Source organism: Alternaria hordeiaustralica (genome assembly GCF_023758085.1).
Source record: "Alternaria hordeiaustralica strain BMP 2776 chromosome Unknown scaffold_11, whole genome shotgun sequence".
NCBI classification, from domain to species: domain Eukaryota; kingdom Fungi; phylum Ascomycota; class Dothideomycetes; order Pleosporales; family Pleosporaceae; genus Alternaria; species Alternaria hordeiaustralica.
In genome coordinates, this window is record NW_026056783.1 from 712,086 (window position 1) to 727,998 (window position 15,913).

The following is a 15,913-nucleotide window of genomic DNA, read 5'->3' on the forward strand; positions in this document are numbered from 1 at the left end:
TTTGTGAAGTTGCGGTAATGCTGGGCGCTCGTTGTTGCCGCACAGAAATTATGTGGGCAGTCAGATTCCGCGCTAACGAAACGAAATTCCAAGGTTCCTACCCCGCGCTCTCCTTCACTGAGCCTCACCATCACCATACAGCTCCGGCAGTGCATCGAACGCCAATATCCTCCTGCAGACCAACAGCGCTTTGACGATGTTATCGAACGGTTAAAGACAACGACGTCTTCTCGTTCTTTCCTTATTAGGTTCATGTACTACCTTGGACTGCTCTTCAACTTATCCGTAGTTCTGTCCTTGCGCTACCAAATACACACCTACAGCTTCTCTCTGTTCAGCCTTCCAAGCACGATACGCACAATTTATTAAGTCTCTTAACGTTTCTTTACTGGCATGAGTCCACACAGACAGATGGCGTTCTGGTGAGGATGATGCACAGCGCAGATACCACATCCAACCATGTTCTAACCGCGATCGGTACGTCGATGCCTCCTCTCGCTCAATAAATACAATATTGCTGCATCCAATCATGGTTCTGCTGGTAAGTGCGGGGGGTCATGCGCCTCACACGCATCTGATTTGATATTGGCGTATAGCCACAGCTCCATGAGCCAATAAGTCCCCTGGTTTTTCGGATCCTCCTACGTCATTAGAAACCGGTGAGTGAAGCAGAAGAAGAACAAGTTTCATGTCCTTCCGGAAGCGTCTTGACTGCATAAATTGACAAGCTCGCCGTTAACAAGTCTGAAGCTCTTTCGGTATCTTGAAACACTGACTTGAGTGTATCGGAACTTCTACTTCAAAGTCCTTCCCAGACTATTATAAGCCACAGCGATTTCATTCCTCTTCTCGATTCATTCCGGCCTATCCATATGCACAAGATGCAGTACGAGCCTCTCGACAAGACAAAGAACGAGATTCGTGTTCTCGAGTTTCTTGATCTTTCCAGTCCAGTCTCAGCTGAAGACATCATCCAATGCTCTGTCAGGAACGTATCACTACCGAGCTCTTTTGACTCCCAAACTTATCAGGAAGACCCACAGGAGCGGAAATTTCCGATAGCGTGGGACAAATTCACCAAGCCCGTAGATCTGCGAGACTCAAACCTCGAGCAAAGGACACTTGATGTGGCCACACATGCTCGCTTGCATCGGAGTCCCCCTCAATGCAGTGACACTCGTTACAACTGGGGAGATTTTGAGGCACTGTCATACACATGGGGTAACACAGGCGACACAAAGACTATCCAAATAAACGATGTTCGTAAAGACGTCCCACGCAATCTTGAAGAAGCCTTGAGAGCGTTACGAGGTCTGGAAGAGACCCTTTGTGGTATGCGCTACTGGATAGATGCATTGTGCATCGACCAGGACAATATCGAAGAGCGGAATGAACAGGTCAAGCGCATGAAAGAGATATACGGTCGAGCTAGAGCTGTGATAGTCTGGCTGGGTCGAGAGGAGGAAATGGATAGCATCGCAGTTCAGAGAATGCACAGTCTTCTTGTGGGAGAGAGCATAAAGCCGGTTCAATCCGAATGGCCCGCCCTTGCCGCTTTTGTACTAAAGCCATATTGGAGCCGGTGCTGGATCATGCAGGAGCTCGCAATGAACCACAATTCGACTCTTTTTTTGTGCGGGGAGTTTAAGCTGACGAGGAGAATTATATTCAATGGCGTCCCGTGGAATTTAATTAGATACCGTCCCCTTGAGGATAGCGACGATCGATCCGACCACAAGTTGCAGACCGGTGCGCAATACATGGCTCTCCACATGCTGAATCTCCTTGGGCTTACCCCCCAGACCGATATTGAATTCAAGTGCACCTCTATATTGGATCTTGTCCGCCGATCCGACGCAACTGATGCGAGGGATAAGATTTACAGCATACTCGGCCTGTTGGATCCGGCTATCTCCACAGGTGTCACACCGAACTACTTGCTTTCAGTGCAGCAAGTCTATACGAACTTTATGAAGTCTGTCATCAATGCATCGAAAAAACTAGACCATGTCGTCACTAGAGATATCTCAGCTGAACACGGGTGGCCATCATGGGTACCTGACTTCAGGAAGCCATATCAACGCCACTACCTCAAACATTCCCCATACCACCTAGCGAGCAGAAACATACCTGCTCGATTTAGGTTTATCGAGGAACAAAAGGATCGTACCTATCTTGCATGCAGTGGATTCCAAGTCGATACAGTCGATGGTATCGCAGCCGAGCCGACTCTGGATTCTCATGCTACGCAACCAGGTACCGTCTTTGATAGATACAGAGGTCAAACACGCCCAGCAATCGAACGCACCTTGAGTATGGGCGATCCTAGGATGTCGATGAACCGACTCTTCGATATCCCGTGGAGTTGGAGTTGCGAAACCGACGACAGCATCCACTCGAATCCGTGGTTGCTCAAAGTCTCTCGATCCAGATACTTTGAACGATGGGACAAGTTCAGAAGACACAACGAAGACTTCTGCATCGGCGGCACGAAATTTCGAACTTTCTTCCCACAATCTGGCGGGTGGAATTTGGATATCGCGGGTACCCTCCAAGACGTGTATATCGCGCTACTACTATTAGATCATAGAGCTTTGATAACAACAAGAACGGGTTATGTGGGGTTGGCTCCGGTAGAAACTTGCCCGGGAGATGTTGTTGCTATTCTGCTCGGCTGTTGTTGGCCAGTTGTTCTGAGGCCGTGCGATGACGGTCTCTACCAACTCATTGGAGAATGCTACATTCACGGGCTCATGGAAGGAGAAATCTTCGATCGGCAGCAGGACGAACATTTACCAGAGCAAGAATTCATCTTGTGCTAGGAAGAAAATATAGAGCGCTGTCATCTCCATCAATCGCTATCACTCTCCGGATCCAACTTCCACGCCTCCCCCTCCTCAAACACCACCTCACACCCTCGCTCACTCAACCCCAAATCCCCCCAAAGCGCCCTCTCACCCCCCTCCTGTCCCTCCCCTCTATCCCTCGTAACAACAACGCACCTCTTCAGCCCCTTCATCCAATCCAGCCCATACTTCCCCATCTCCTTGACATGACCCGCCGTCACCGCAGCGGGATGGAAATCCAAACGTATATTTTCAACCCGATTGACATAGTCACGCGGTATGCCCCTGACAAAAGAGGCGATAGTCTGAATAAATTGGAACCCGAACGTATTCAGTCGCAAGATGAATCCGGCCGTCTCGGCATGTATTTGTCGACACACCGTCCTTCTTGCGAATAGGTGGTGGAGTGGATACCGCTGAGATGGGGGTTTCGGATAACCGAAGGGTTCTACGTGGAGGTGGAGGCGAGGAGAGTGTGACTTCCAGACGGTGAAGACGGTGATGCATTGTTCGGCGAAGGCGTAGGCGTAGATGATATTTCTGATTTCGCCGGGGAGGCGGAGGAGAGGAGATTCGAGACGGTTTCGTGTCGTGAGCGGACTATTAGCGGCTTCCGATGATAGCGACTTGAATATGTGATATGGTACGGGTGTCGTCATGTCACGTATCAGGTTGTATCTACAGACATGGAAAGCTCGATCCAATTCTCATCTACATAGATAGGTGGCAAACCTATAAGACGTGTGTTTTGCATGCCTGCTTGCTCCAAACACGTCGAGTGAAATCAGATGGAAACACTCATTGAGCAATGGACAATGAACAGCTTCAACTTCAGATCTTCATATCCATTACTTTATTTTCAAGCCTAAGCTCTACATCTTCTCCTTTCCCTCCCCCTTTGTACAAACTCCCCTTCTTCCTTCTTCCCTCTATACAAACGTTGTTGAAAACGCGATTAAAAGTCTACTGAGAATGAATAAGTGGGAACATGCTGGACTCGCATCACACGATCCAGCATTGCTGATTACAAGGCTTAATAAAAATGTGTATATCCAAAGCAGGTCGTCAAAAACGTCAAATGTACGGTCTTTGTCGGATAGTCGTGAAGTTATCGCTTGCGCTGCGATGCGTTGCGATATGATGCGGATGAACGCTAAAGTCGATGATGGAGACGTGCCGCCCAGTCTATGCGTGTCGAAAGGTTTTCGTCGTGGTGGCGCAGATTTCCGTCTAGGGCCAAGGAACATGTTTAGTCGGTCCGGCCCTTTCCATCAACAACACCGTTCGCCCTCCCATTCTTCTCATTCGTCTTCTTCGGAATAGTAAGACAGTTGATACCGAGGTAATCGCAGATACTCGTAATAACCAAATGCGCCCACTTGCCGTACACAACAGCAGCAAAGACGAAGTAAGCGCGTAGGTACCAGAGTTCAAAGCTAGCGGAGATGGGACCGAATGTCGTGCCGGGGATGGTGAAGTAGGGGTGGTTGATGAGCAGAGCGCCTCCAATCATCGGTGCAAGCATGATGGTCCAGTAAGGGAAGGGCTGGTGTGTGAGATGCGCGAGGATGATCTTGGTTGTCATGCGTCCGAAGACTAGGGACATGGTCAGGCAGTAGAGGACGAGGTGGTTGTCTTCTAGGAGCTTTGAGTATGGCGATCCGAGCCAGGCCATGGTGGAGACGACGAAGATGACTAGCGGTGTCCATTCCTTGAGAAGGGGCAGCAGAGGCTCGTTCCTGGAGCGACGCGCTTTCGCAACGTTGACGATGCAGGCGGGGAGGTGGGCGGCGAAGAAGGTGAAGAGGATGATGGGCACCCATAGTTCTTTCAGAGTTACGTCGCCGATTTCTGCTTTGTAGGATGGGAAGTAGGTCGCGAGGGGTTTCGACCAGATCTCTGGGCCGAAGTAGCCGGACATGCAGATGAAGGTGCATGCAAGGATGAGTCCCTCTGTGAGGAGTTAGCAATGTCCGCGCCAATCAAGTAGCTAACGTACCTGTAGGACCGTTGAAGTAGCCCAAATACAGCGTATGGGTGTGGTATGTCTCCCAAGTCGAGAAGAACATGGGCAGCACAGGGATCAGCGCAGTGAAGGCGCCAATCTTGGTCGAGCCGTATCCAACAGCCGCCGTCTCGAGGAGACTGGCCAAAGTGCAGTTCAAAGAATCAATCCCATGGCTACGTCGCAATCAGTATCGTGATATTGGCGCATTGGGCTGTGTTTATCACGTACTCAAAAAGTTCTCCCAGCGGGCTCGAGGTGCCGGTTCGGCGCGCTTGCTTTCCGTCGACGTTGTCCATGGTGGAGTACCTGCAAGGGATTAGCGCAGCCCTCACTCCCTTGTGCTGTTGTGTTTCTTACATCCACATGCCAAAGGCGAAGCTGTAGTATACCCATGAGGGCGCTGGTCCGACCAGATCCGGGATGTAAAGCTCTAACAGCACGACGTTGCCCAGGATAAAGAAGAAGCCTAATAATGTGACGAGGTTCGGCGCCAGCCATAGCGGCAGCAGCTCGACAAAGGCATTCCACTATGTTCACGTCAGGGCGCGTTGCGATTGCGCGGGTGCAGGGTGCGTACGTAATGCTTGAGGATGTAGCGGGAGATGAAGGATTTGTCGACGCTCGAGTATTTGTAGGTCCTGAGGTGTTGCAGCGCATCTTCGGAGACGCACTCATGCCTCGCGGTTTCTGCGCAATTAATCATGTCAGTTGGATGCGCGTCGGTGGATCGTCAAGGGGGCGTACCTTTGCTCGGCGGCATGGCGGGATTGTGTGTGACGGGGTGTGGGAGAGACATGAGTTTGGCGGGGCGGATTAATTTATATAAGGGTCGTGGCCATGTGGTGAAGCGGGGAATATGCGCTGCAGGTGCCGCCTGTCTATTGTGGGATGGGATGAACAACGGGATGGCTCTGGCGGGCGTCAAACTTCTAAAGGGTACGGGTCTGTCGGCTCGGTAGAGCCATCTGCAAGGGTTGGTGCCATGCGAGATTGCACGTCATCGCTTGGCTCCAATCGCTCTTGCACGTGAAGATCACAGCCCGGTCTGGTGAGAACATTACACAGTACAAAAACAAAGTACTTGAGATACTAGTCTGAGACTGATGCGCAATGGGTTATCATTACATACAAATGCCAACGGAACAAACTGCTGTACAAGCTCTTTACACTGAGCTTTGCCATGTGGAGGCTCACCCTGCCTTCCGCTCACTCGCTCAAAAACTTCCAAATCTGTACCTCAACTCGGACGGCGCATCAACGGGCGTGGGTGCCTGTCGTTCCTTCAAAGCAGGTCCGCGTCGGTTATCGTTCTATGATTCCGCAGCAGCCTTCCTCTGGTCCTCCTCCCTGCGCATGTCTTCCAGGAATTTCTCCCACGTCTCGATAGTGCCCTGGAAGAAGTCGACATGCGCATCGGCGAGATCGCCCAGAGTGTCCTTGAATTCGACCGCTTTGATGCGCTCAAAGTCCTGTACCTCCTTGACGGTGTGCTCGTCGAAGGCCTCACTATTTTTCTTGGCCAGCTCAACTTCGCCCGTGAGTCGCTCAATCTCAACCTCCAGTTTGCGGACCCGTTGCCGGCGCGCTTGGTCGTGATCGATACCCCGGAAGTCTTCTACCTTGGATCGCAGGAAGCCAGACGCACCCATGCCGGCCCCTGTCGCGCTAGCCAACGAATCCCGATCCGCGGCAGATTTGGCAAGGTACTCACTCAGCTGTTCGAAATCGAGCTGCTTCGCTTCTCGTGTGCGGAGTAGTGTCTTGACGGCTTGGATGTATGCGTCCATGTCGCGCAGACTAGTGAGGTAGTTCTGGTCTGTGTGGTCGCGGATAGACTTGAACCCCTGTGAGGTGGTATTTACAGAAGCAGCGAAGGATGTCAGGTTGCCTTCGACTGCAGGTTCCATAGTCGTCAGCTTTTGGCACTGCGTCGCTAGATCGGCGTAGTCGGTCTCTAGATCACCCTGTCGCCTGGCTACCTTGACGGTAACCTTCTCCACATTGTTCAGATCCTCGCCGAGCTTGTTGGCACGCTCGACAACTTCGATGAAGCGCTGGTCCGGCTTGTGAATCTTGCTAAAGGTGTTGATGAGGCTTTCTGTGACAGCATCCACGAAGCCGCCGCCGCCCTGGTCGGAGCCGCTTGCAGCTCTTGATGACCGTCCCTTCATGTGTTGATTCCAGTCCGGGCTCTCCAGGAAGTTGATAACCAGAGCCGCTCTCCGTAGCACTGGATGCAGTGATATCCGCTTGAGGAAGCGGTGCAGCGAGTGGGCGCGTCTCTGCATGAAGTCCGGGCCAAAGCGGTCTCCACGCACATACTCCATCTTGTGCTTGTCGGGCAGCGGCGGGACGGCGCATTGCGGGTACTCTTTCGAGAGCTGTTTCCATAGGAAGACGAAGTCTGTGAAGCGGCGGCGGACGGAGAATTCGGGTTTCTGGAAGGACTGGAAGTCGGACTGCGGGGATGTTTGTTAGACCCCGAACACGTAGGGATAGTGGAGCTGCAGCAAGAGGCACACCTTTGTAGTTACTAGGTACGAGACATATTGGTTTGGTGTGCCTGGCAGCTCTTTCTGCGGGCTGCCGACAAACGTCTCCAGGCGCCCTTCGCTGAAGTCGGCCGCCATTGCGCGTCTACGGACCTCGTGTGGATCGCGGATGTATATGAGGCGGCTCTTCTCAAGCTCTTCAAAGTCGCTAATCTGGTCGTATTCGGGGTCGTCGAGCAGATCGTCAAACTGGTACGGCGGGCTTGTTGGCGTGGGCTGTGTTGGACAGCTCGGAGGTGAATCGGTGACGTCGGCTGGGTACCCGGGCTTAGCGCCCTCCAAGGTGGGCGCACGATTCCTGACGCGCTCGTACATGGCTTCAAAGTCGTCCGCGCTCCTATAAAGCGAATGAGAGTCTTTTACAGCGACCATGATATAGTGAGCGAGCTTTGCAAGAATGATTAATAGTGTATAACGAGTGCAGCTAACCGCCACAACCATGGAGGGTCACCAAGCATCTACAGTGAATGGAGAGAGTGCGACTTGTCTAACAAACACGCGCAATTGCCGCGTCCACACCGAAATGCCGCCAAACATAGCCCACCCTTGTGAGAGAAAACAGAGGTATCGTAAGTGACCTTTAACCAACCAAGACCTATTCCGAGACATGGAAAATACATCAATCGTCATGGGCGCCGAAGCGCTTGCTGAACTCTTCAAAAAGCTGCGGGGTAATTTCGTCGCTGCTGTTCCCGTTAACCGTCCAGAGCACGCCAAGCTTGTCGTAATGCTCCAGCAGAGGCTCGCTGTGTTCCTTGAAGTTTTTCAACCGCGCCTTCCACACCTCTGGGTCATCATCCGCTCTTTGTGTCAGCGGCTCGCCCGTGATATCATCCTTGCCATCCACCTTGGGCGCATTGAATGTCGTGTTGTAGACACGTCCCGATGCCTCGTGTACCCAGCGGTTGCATATGCGATCGATGATGATGTCACTCGGGGTGTTGAGGTTGACTACCATATTGATAGGTACGATGTTGTCGAGTTGGATCGCTTGAACGGCGGTTCTGGGGAAACCATCGAGTATGAATGAAGCCGATGGCCTGTTGGAGAAGGTGTAGCGGGGAGCCCGTACCGCCGAGGGGATCATGACTGCATCTACCGTCGTCTCTGGCACGTCCATGGAGCTGAAGTTGAGCGCATATGGCCGCAAAGCGTTGTCTCGTATCCAACCGCGGTTCGTGAGTTCGTTAACGATGAGGCGCAGGATCATGGCGTCGGGTACTAGTTTGCCAGCCTTCATCGTGGATTCGGCGTGTATGCCTGCGCAAGTCAGCATTTTTCGGTACGGAGAGAGCAACGCGCATACCGAGAGGTGTCCGCTCCCGAACATTCTTCCTCAGCAAATCGCCAGAGCTGATTGACGAGAGCTCAGGGAATTTTTTCATCATGCGCTCCGTCTGAGTTCCCTTCCCGACGCCAGGCGCGCCGACCAGTATGATCCTGGCGGCCTTGGACAACCGTTGGACAGTCATTGTTGTAATGTGTGTTGTCGCTGATTTATGCTATAGAAGCGACTCTAGGAATATGCTGCTGGGGATAGTCCAGGTCGGTACGGTGAATAAAGCTCGAGGGCTCCGCCGAGGGCTCGTAGTTACTAAAACAAATCCATGGCGAAAATTGTGTGGAATGAAATGGAGGATCGGAACTAGGGTTCGGAGAGAAGTGACAGGAGGAATTATGGAGTGCCCAGACGCGGAACCTGGGTTAAGATGGCAGAGGGACGATTACCGTCGGATAGGCGTGGAGTGAGGGGACGGCCCAGCATTCACGGCATGCCATTCGCAAGCCGCGCTGTCGTTCTTGCGGACATCGGAGACCCCAGCGCCTCGGCCAATTGGCGATAATATGCCGACACAGAGAATACCCATTGGTCCTTCAACTTCTCTTCGTATAAATCCGAGGTACACATGTTGCTGCCTGTAGCGTCCCATGGCGCACATGTCATGCGTCCATCCGGTATCTTCCTAGCTGTCACCATGATGCGCGTCAGGCGAATGGCTTATGCGCCCGTTGGTGGCGACCAAGCTTGACCCAGCAGATCGCCCGGCGGTCCCTGAGACTAAGTCCGAAGACGCAACGTCAGAGGAACCCATTTTCTCAGAGCTGCATCACTCCACACTCCTTGCATCAAATTCCCAACACACACACAGCCTTCTCTTTTCTACCCTTCATCTGTTGATTCACTACCCACACTACTTTAATCGTTGTACTATATACGTCACTCCCTACACTTCCCCCGGCGCAATGTACGCCGGTCGCACTGCCTCCAGGGCAGCGCCCGCAGTATTCCGAGCGGGCATCAGGACCACTACCAGAGCTCATCGCCCTATGCTGAGGAACTCACCCGCGATTCGCATCCTCATTCCGCTACGCGCCCTCCAAACTGAGTCGACATCGAACAATGCGCAAAACTACCCGCCTCCTGGTTTCGACCCCAAGCAGGCCAACCAGCACCTCCTCAAGCCCCAGCAACAATCAAAACAGTCCGTCGAGAAGTCAGACCCCATCATCCCCAAGTCTGGCGCAACCTCCAACCCCAAGACACCCGCGCAAGATGTCCAAACATTGAGCGAGCTGAAGATGGACAAGTCGGCTGCTGAGTCCAAGGACGAGAAGAAGATCCTGGCCAAAAGGGACGCAGAGAAGAAGAAGTTGACCGTCTGGCAAAAGGTCAAGAAGGAATTGGTCCACTACTGGGATGGCACCAAGCTGCTGGGTTTCGAGGTCCGGATTAGCTCCAAACTCGCTCTCAAGATGGCAGCTGGGTACGAGCTTACCCGCCGTGAGCGTCGACAAGTACGTGTTTGAAGCCAGTATTTGTGGATTTTACTAACAGACCTAGTTGCAACGTACCGTACAGGATCTGGCCCGCTTGGTACCTTTCCTGCCCTTCGTCATCGTCCCCTTCGCCGAACTGCTGCTCCCTGTAGCGCTCAAGCTCTTCCCCAACATGCTGCCCAGCACGTACGAGGGTCAGTCGGCCAAGGACACCAAAGCCCAGACGCTGCGAGCGACCCGAAAGGATGTTAGCGACTTCCTTCGTCAAACACTCAAGGAGACTGGCCTGCCTGTCTCTGCTGAGAACGCGCAGACAGAGGAGTTTGCCGAATTCTTCCGCAAGGTGCGCACCACGGGAGAGAAGCCAACACCAGAGGAGATCATCAAGGTGTGCAAGATTTTCAAGGACGACCTCACCCTGGACAACTTGTCTCGCCCTCAGCTGGTTTCAATCTGCCGCTACATGAACATCACCTCTTTCGGTACAGACAACTTCCTGCGCTACCAGGTCCGCGTGCGCATGCGCCAGATCAAGCGTGACGACCGAGCCATTGCCTACGAAGGTGTTGAGAGTCTCTCTGTTCCCGAGCTCCAGACTGCCTGTGCCAGCCGCGGACTACGAACCTACGGTGTCTCTCCTGGCCGGTTACGGGACGACCTCACTAGCTGGCTCGATCTCCGCCTGAAGCACGGCGTTCCATCAACTCTTCTCGTGCTCTCCAACGCGTTCGTCTACGCCCAGGGCAAGGAGACCGAGATGACCTCTCAAATTGATGCTTTGGAAGCCGTCCTCTCCAGTATCCCTGAGGAGCTGTACCACGAAATGGATCTCGAGGTCCGCAACGCCGAAGGTGCCGCAACCAACAAGCAGCGTCTTGAGGTCCTCAAGGAGCAGCAAGAACTCATCAACGAGGAGAACGAGCAGACCGAGACCGTTGAGAACAAGGCCACAGCCTCGCCCAAGGACCACGAGGACATCGACGAGAAGCCTGCCCGGGACGCACAGGAGGCAAAGGAAGCCAAGGCCGAAGAGGAGAGCAAAGAAGCCGAGGCTAGTGCTGGTGACGCCGCCGGTGGAAGCGCCGAGCGTGCCGAACAAGATGAGCGCGCCTTGAAGATGGATGACCCTACCGGCAAGGGTGAGAAGCCCGCTGAAGCGAAGAAGGAGTAAAAAGAAAGAAAGGTTATCCATCAAACAAGACCTACTCTCTACTTTTGTTGTGTATAGCTACGAAATCTCTTGTCATTGGCGTCCCGAAAGAAAGGTCCATAGAAAATACCCTGTTCCGATATTGTTGGATGGGAAGGACTATAGAATTGTATATCGTATAGAGATGCGAGATCATGCTCGCTAGCATAAGCTATTGAATGAAAGTTATACGTTGAACTCCATCTCGTGTGGTTTAAGTGCTGTGTGTATCGAGGTATGATTCGGACGGAACCAGCAGTCTAGAATATTGACGTCACTTGCACATCCCCCACCCCCCACCATCGACGCCTCGATCGTATCTCAATCAAGCTTTCTGCCAAGCAACACGCATCAACTTGGCAGTGAACTAATACTCTTTTTACTGCTTTTCCTACAATCAATCAGTCCTTTTTTATTTCAAAGTCGTTCGAACGAAAGTGTACCATCATAATGCCAGACGCAGCACAGATCAACCGTTCCATCAGTACCATCAAAACCGAACTCGAGTACCTCGTCTCAAGTGGTGTTCTGGCGGCGCCGCAGTTGCAGTCTATCCAGGCGCAATTACCTGTACGTATACTTTCTACTACATCTTTCCTGCCTTTGTCTTGTCTGCTTGTCTCATCATTGGGCTCAAAAAGTGAAGAAGAGAGTTTATGAATGCAGACGAAGAGCAGATGTTAACGGGCACCAGCAACCAAATGGCCAACCCTCGCAATACATCGATCCCAAGTATGTAGATGGAGGGAACCAATTCAATCCCGCGCTCGTCGCGCAACAAGCGCAGGATCCGGCGCATCCGGCGAATCCGAATCATCCAAAGGTATGCTTTTCTTTCCTAAATTCAATGCCTCGTGCTACATCAACACTATGAGTTTGAAGGGCAAGAAAGAGAAGAGGGAAAAATGATTTAAGTGAGGTTTGGAAGTTGGGGAAGCTGACTGAAAAATAGCACCACGAATGGGCGAGTAAACTAGCGCATAAATTTGGAAATGCTGCTGTTTACGGGGCTGGAGCGACGTTTGGGGCGGATCTGGTCAATGATGCTATGAGGAAGTTTTGAAATGGAAGAGAGATGTAGATGAGGTAAAGTAGGTGCTCGTTGGTACCGAAGGGAAGATAAGTGGACTTCTTGTGCCTATTATTGGGTACGGATATGTATGTCCTACTTTCCAATGCACAGCTGTTGATTTGATGATATGTTAGTGATACTTTGGTACTGACTCACTCCGAGAAGTATGGATGTGGCCACCCACGGGTCATGCTCTTAGGACTGTCCTTTCCAAAAGAGCGTTTTTCTCACATAGGGTTATATTGCTTTACATCTCAACCATATTCCTCCACACCACTTTCTCCTCAATCTCAACACCACCATCATGTCACCAAGAACCTCAAAACCCATCTCCGCCGCCCACCAAGCCATCGCCGCACAAAACCAACTCACCTCACCCTTCCTCCGCCTCCCCAGCGAAATCCGAAACCAAATCTACTACTACGCCCTAGGCGGCCATGAAATCTACCTCGTAACCCTTCCCACTAACGATAAGAAGAAACGACTAGGATGCCGCTCACCCCAACAAAAAACCTGGGAAATGCACCCCATCGGAAAGAAGCTAGCCATCAACCTCCCCCTCACCTGCCGCCAAATCCGCTGTGACCTAGGAGCCTACTACCCCTTCATCCACAACACCTTCGGCGCAACGGTACTCGCGGGTTTCCATTCCATGCTACACAGGTTTACGATTGGGCAGAGAAACAGGATTGAGTTGGTTGTTACGGACCATGAATATTATCCGACGGGGAGATGGTTGTGGATCCGGGAGTATATTATGCTTTGTGGACTGCCGAGGTTGAAGCTGGTTGTGTTGAGGGATGTTTCTGGTGTGGGGGAGAGGGAGAGGGAGGGGATACGCAGGACGTTCTTGGAGGAACTAGGGGATGGTGTGAGGGTTGAGATTGTTGATGATTCCTTGGGGATTCCTTAGGGTAAGCGGGATGTGTGGACGCCACAGAACTAGCCCTATGGTGGGACGCCTACGTGAAGAGGATAACAGGAACGATTTCTTTGTGATATCTTGGACTTCTGACTAGACAATTCCATCCCACTATCGAAAAACTCTAGCCGCCTGTTACGTACGGTAGAACAAACCAACCTTGATCCATCTACTTACTACCCATCTCAAGACGCTGCTCCACGACACTAACCCTCCCACTCAAATCTCGCTCATCAATCTCAACAACAGGCCCATGATACGTCTTCCTCGCCCAAACCGCATAGTAAACCGCACTGATGACCGCTATCGTACCCGTTACCAAAATCGCCCAATTCATATTTGCAGGCGTAACCTCCGCAAAGCTAGGCCAGAAACTGAAGAAGAAAACAAAGCTAAGATAGGCGCAGGCAAAGACATTATTAGCGATGCCTATTGCGCCGGGCAGACGCCAGGGGCCCCATACAGCGCGGACCATGCCGTCGCTGGTTGTGGATTGGCTATCTGTGTCGAAGGATTCGCTGGGTGGTAGGATGGCGCCGGTGCAGCGACGGTAGAGGAGGAGGGAGGAGGTGAGAAGGTAGGAGGAGAAGAGGCCGGCGATGGCGACGGAGATTACGCCGTTGAAGGCCGTGGTGGATCCGATGTTTACTAGTGCGAGAAGGCAGGCGATGAAGCTTGTAAAGGCTACGGCGTAGACGGGGATGGATGTACGATCGCTGACCTACTTGATCTTAGTACTGATTATCTTTCGTATGCAAGGCTTTCTAGTGTACATACCTTGCTCAAGGTTCTCCATCCAGGTAGACCACGGTCTCTAGCGAACGCCCAGCAGATTCTTGATGTTGAAGCGGAGAAGCCCACGTTCGCACTAATCGTCAGCACCATGACGATGGATGCCATGACGGCAGCGCCGGAGCGTGATTGAACGGCACGGTGGAAGATAGCCATGAAAGGGAACGCAGGGTTCTCTAGAAGTACAGTTTCGAGATCACCCATCCGTAAGAGCACGGTGACCATCATGACGAAGCCAAGAGAGCCGTTGATGGCGATACCAGTCATGATGGAGCGAGGTACGACGATCTGTGCGTTTTGAATCTCCTCGGATAGCTATAATGATGTGTTAGTGTCTTGCTGCGAAGCCGGATGCTGGGAGTTGATCTAAAGTAGGCAGACACTCACATGAATCGGCCCATCACCGCCAACAAACGCAAAGACACTCCCCATAATGCCAATACAAAAGCTCAATCCCTGAGTCTGCCAATGTCCCATGTTTACGAACGTGGTAAAGGTCTCTTTCGCATTACCCTGTGGCCCAAGAACCAGTAGGGGAATCAAGATGGCGAAGAAACCAAGGATATGCAGGACCAATAGTGCTCCTTCGAACTTGGGTAGTAGCCATCCAGCAGCGATGTTGATAAAGACGCAAAACGCGATGATGGCCCAGTACAGGAGAGTGACGTGCCAGTTCTGAGGGACGTACGTATCCGGTTGGCAGAGCATGAGAAGGCCTTGAATGAGGCCACCAGTGAGGAAAGCGCCGGACCCGAGTGATGCTAGCCAGCCACATAGAGTGAGCCATCCTGCGGGGAAATCGCGTTAGTACACGCTATCGATATAGATCGTCGAGTTCAAAGTTTACACACCTGAGATGTAACTCAACAGTTTTTGAGAGCTTTTGGGTGCGAGCATGGACACCCAGTGGTATTGACCACCAGATGTAGGTGCCCTTTGATGAATGTTAGCAATTGCCTCAGCGTCAAAAGACCCGGCTTCCGATCGTAACTCACATTGAAACAAGCTCGCTGAGCACCATGAACACAGATACGGTGCCGAGCCATACGATGAGGTAGCCATAGATGACACCAGCGGGGCCGCCACTGCTTCTTTCAGCACAACTGTCTCATGGTCGATGTGTTGTGTTATGCTGTGTACTCACTTCTGGAAGCCGACCAGGAACAACCTGAGAAACTGTCAGCGACGTGTCAACGTGTAGTACGAGGTAGTACGACGTACACAAGAGATCCTTCCCAGGTGATCAAGACGGTGCAGCTGAAACCGAGGATAGATAGGAAGCCGAAGCGACGCTGTACTTGCATCAGCCATGTTCGTGATCAATGCAGAGGGATACATACCTTCAGTACAGCTTTTTTCCCCAATCTTGCCAGAGCAAGATCATCGTGCTTGTCGCTAGAACGTGGCCTTGTAGTATTTAGTTCCGGGTCACTGGATTTAGTCGAAGAGAACGCCATCGTGCCACCAATACGAATACAAGTGAAAAGTCGATACAGCAATAAAAGCGGAACTCGTGAGACGACCGATGATGGAGGAGATGAAAGAGAGAACAAGCAGAAGGATAAAGAGAAAGAACCGAGTTGCCGTTAGAACCAAGTAGCCGCATAGATGAAGAACTAGGGCCGCTTATGCACAACATTGTAGCCGAGATGATCCTCGCAATGATCCTGACCGTTGACCTATAGCCTGTTCACCAATAGGATCGTAGCACCAGTTGTCCCAATCCGGAAGACCTGCTGGAAGAAACCTAGGCG

General features: G+C 52.0%; 5 protein-coding genes across 5 annotated transcripts; 1 reads left to right on the top strand and 4 right to left on the bottom strand.

Annotated features, from left to right (window-relative positions):
* Nucleotides 1-4,095: 4,095 nt before the first annotated feature.
* J4E84_006166 (uncharacterized protein) lies at nucleotides 4,096-5,614 on the bottom strand (the record flags this gene model as incomplete). Its single annotated transcript, XM_049388757.1, has 6 exons — nucleotides 4,096-4,799; nucleotides 4,846-5,027; nucleotides 5,083-5,160; nucleotides 5,212-5,381; nucleotides 5,432-5,541; nucleotides 5,599-5,614. 6 exons carry the CDS (start codon nucleotides 5,612-5,614, stop codon nucleotides 4,096-4,098), a joined length of 1,260 nt encoding a protein of 419 aa, XP_049243656.1.
* Nucleotides 5,615-6,164: 550 nt separating this feature from the next.
* Nucleotides 6,165-7,721, bottom strand: J4E84_006167 (uncharacterized protein; the record flags this gene model as incomplete). The annotated part of the gene is made up of 2 exons (XM_049388758.1): nucleotides 6,165-7,313; nucleotides 7,377-7,721. The coding sequence occupies 2 exons, from the start codon at nucleotides 7,719-7,721 to the stop codon at nucleotides 6,165-6,167; spliced, it is 1,494 nt and encodes a 497-aa protein (XP_049243657.1).
* Nucleotides 7,722-8,025: 304 nt separating this feature from the next.
* J4E84_006168 (uncharacterized protein) lies at nucleotides 8,026-8,878 on the bottom strand (the record flags this gene model as incomplete). Its single annotated transcript, XM_049388759.1, has 2 exons — nucleotides 8,026-8,666; nucleotides 8,713-8,878. 2 exons carry the CDS (start codon nucleotides 8,876-8,878, stop codon nucleotides 8,026-8,028), a joined length of 807 nt encoding a protein of 268 aa, XP_049243658.1.
* Nucleotides 8,879-9,734: 856 nt separating this feature from the next.
* Nucleotides 9,735-11,355, top strand: J4E84_006169 (uncharacterized protein; the record flags this gene model as incomplete). Its single annotated transcript, XM_049388760.1, has 2 exons — nucleotides 9,735-10,202; nucleotides 10,249-11,355. 2 exons carry the CDS (start codon nucleotides 9,735-9,737, stop codon nucleotides 11,353-11,355), a joined length of 1,575 nt encoding a protein of 524 aa, XP_049243659.1.
* Nucleotides 11,356-13,536: 2,181 nt separating this feature from the next.
* On the bottom strand, nucleotides 13,537-15,616 carry J4E84_006170 (uncharacterized protein; the record flags this gene model as incomplete). The annotated part of the gene is made up of 8 exons (XM_049388761.1): nucleotides 13,537-14,088; nucleotides 14,145-14,474; nucleotides 14,547-14,947; nucleotides 15,011-15,093; nucleotides 15,155-15,244; nucleotides 15,304-15,327; nucleotides 15,381-15,451; nucleotides 15,500-15,616. The coding sequence occupies 8 exons, from the start codon at nucleotides 15,614-15,616 to the stop codon at nucleotides 13,537-13,539; spliced, it is 1,668 nt and encodes a 555-aa protein (XP_049243660.1).
* Between the last annotated feature and the right edge of the window lie 297 nt (nucleotides 15,617-15,913).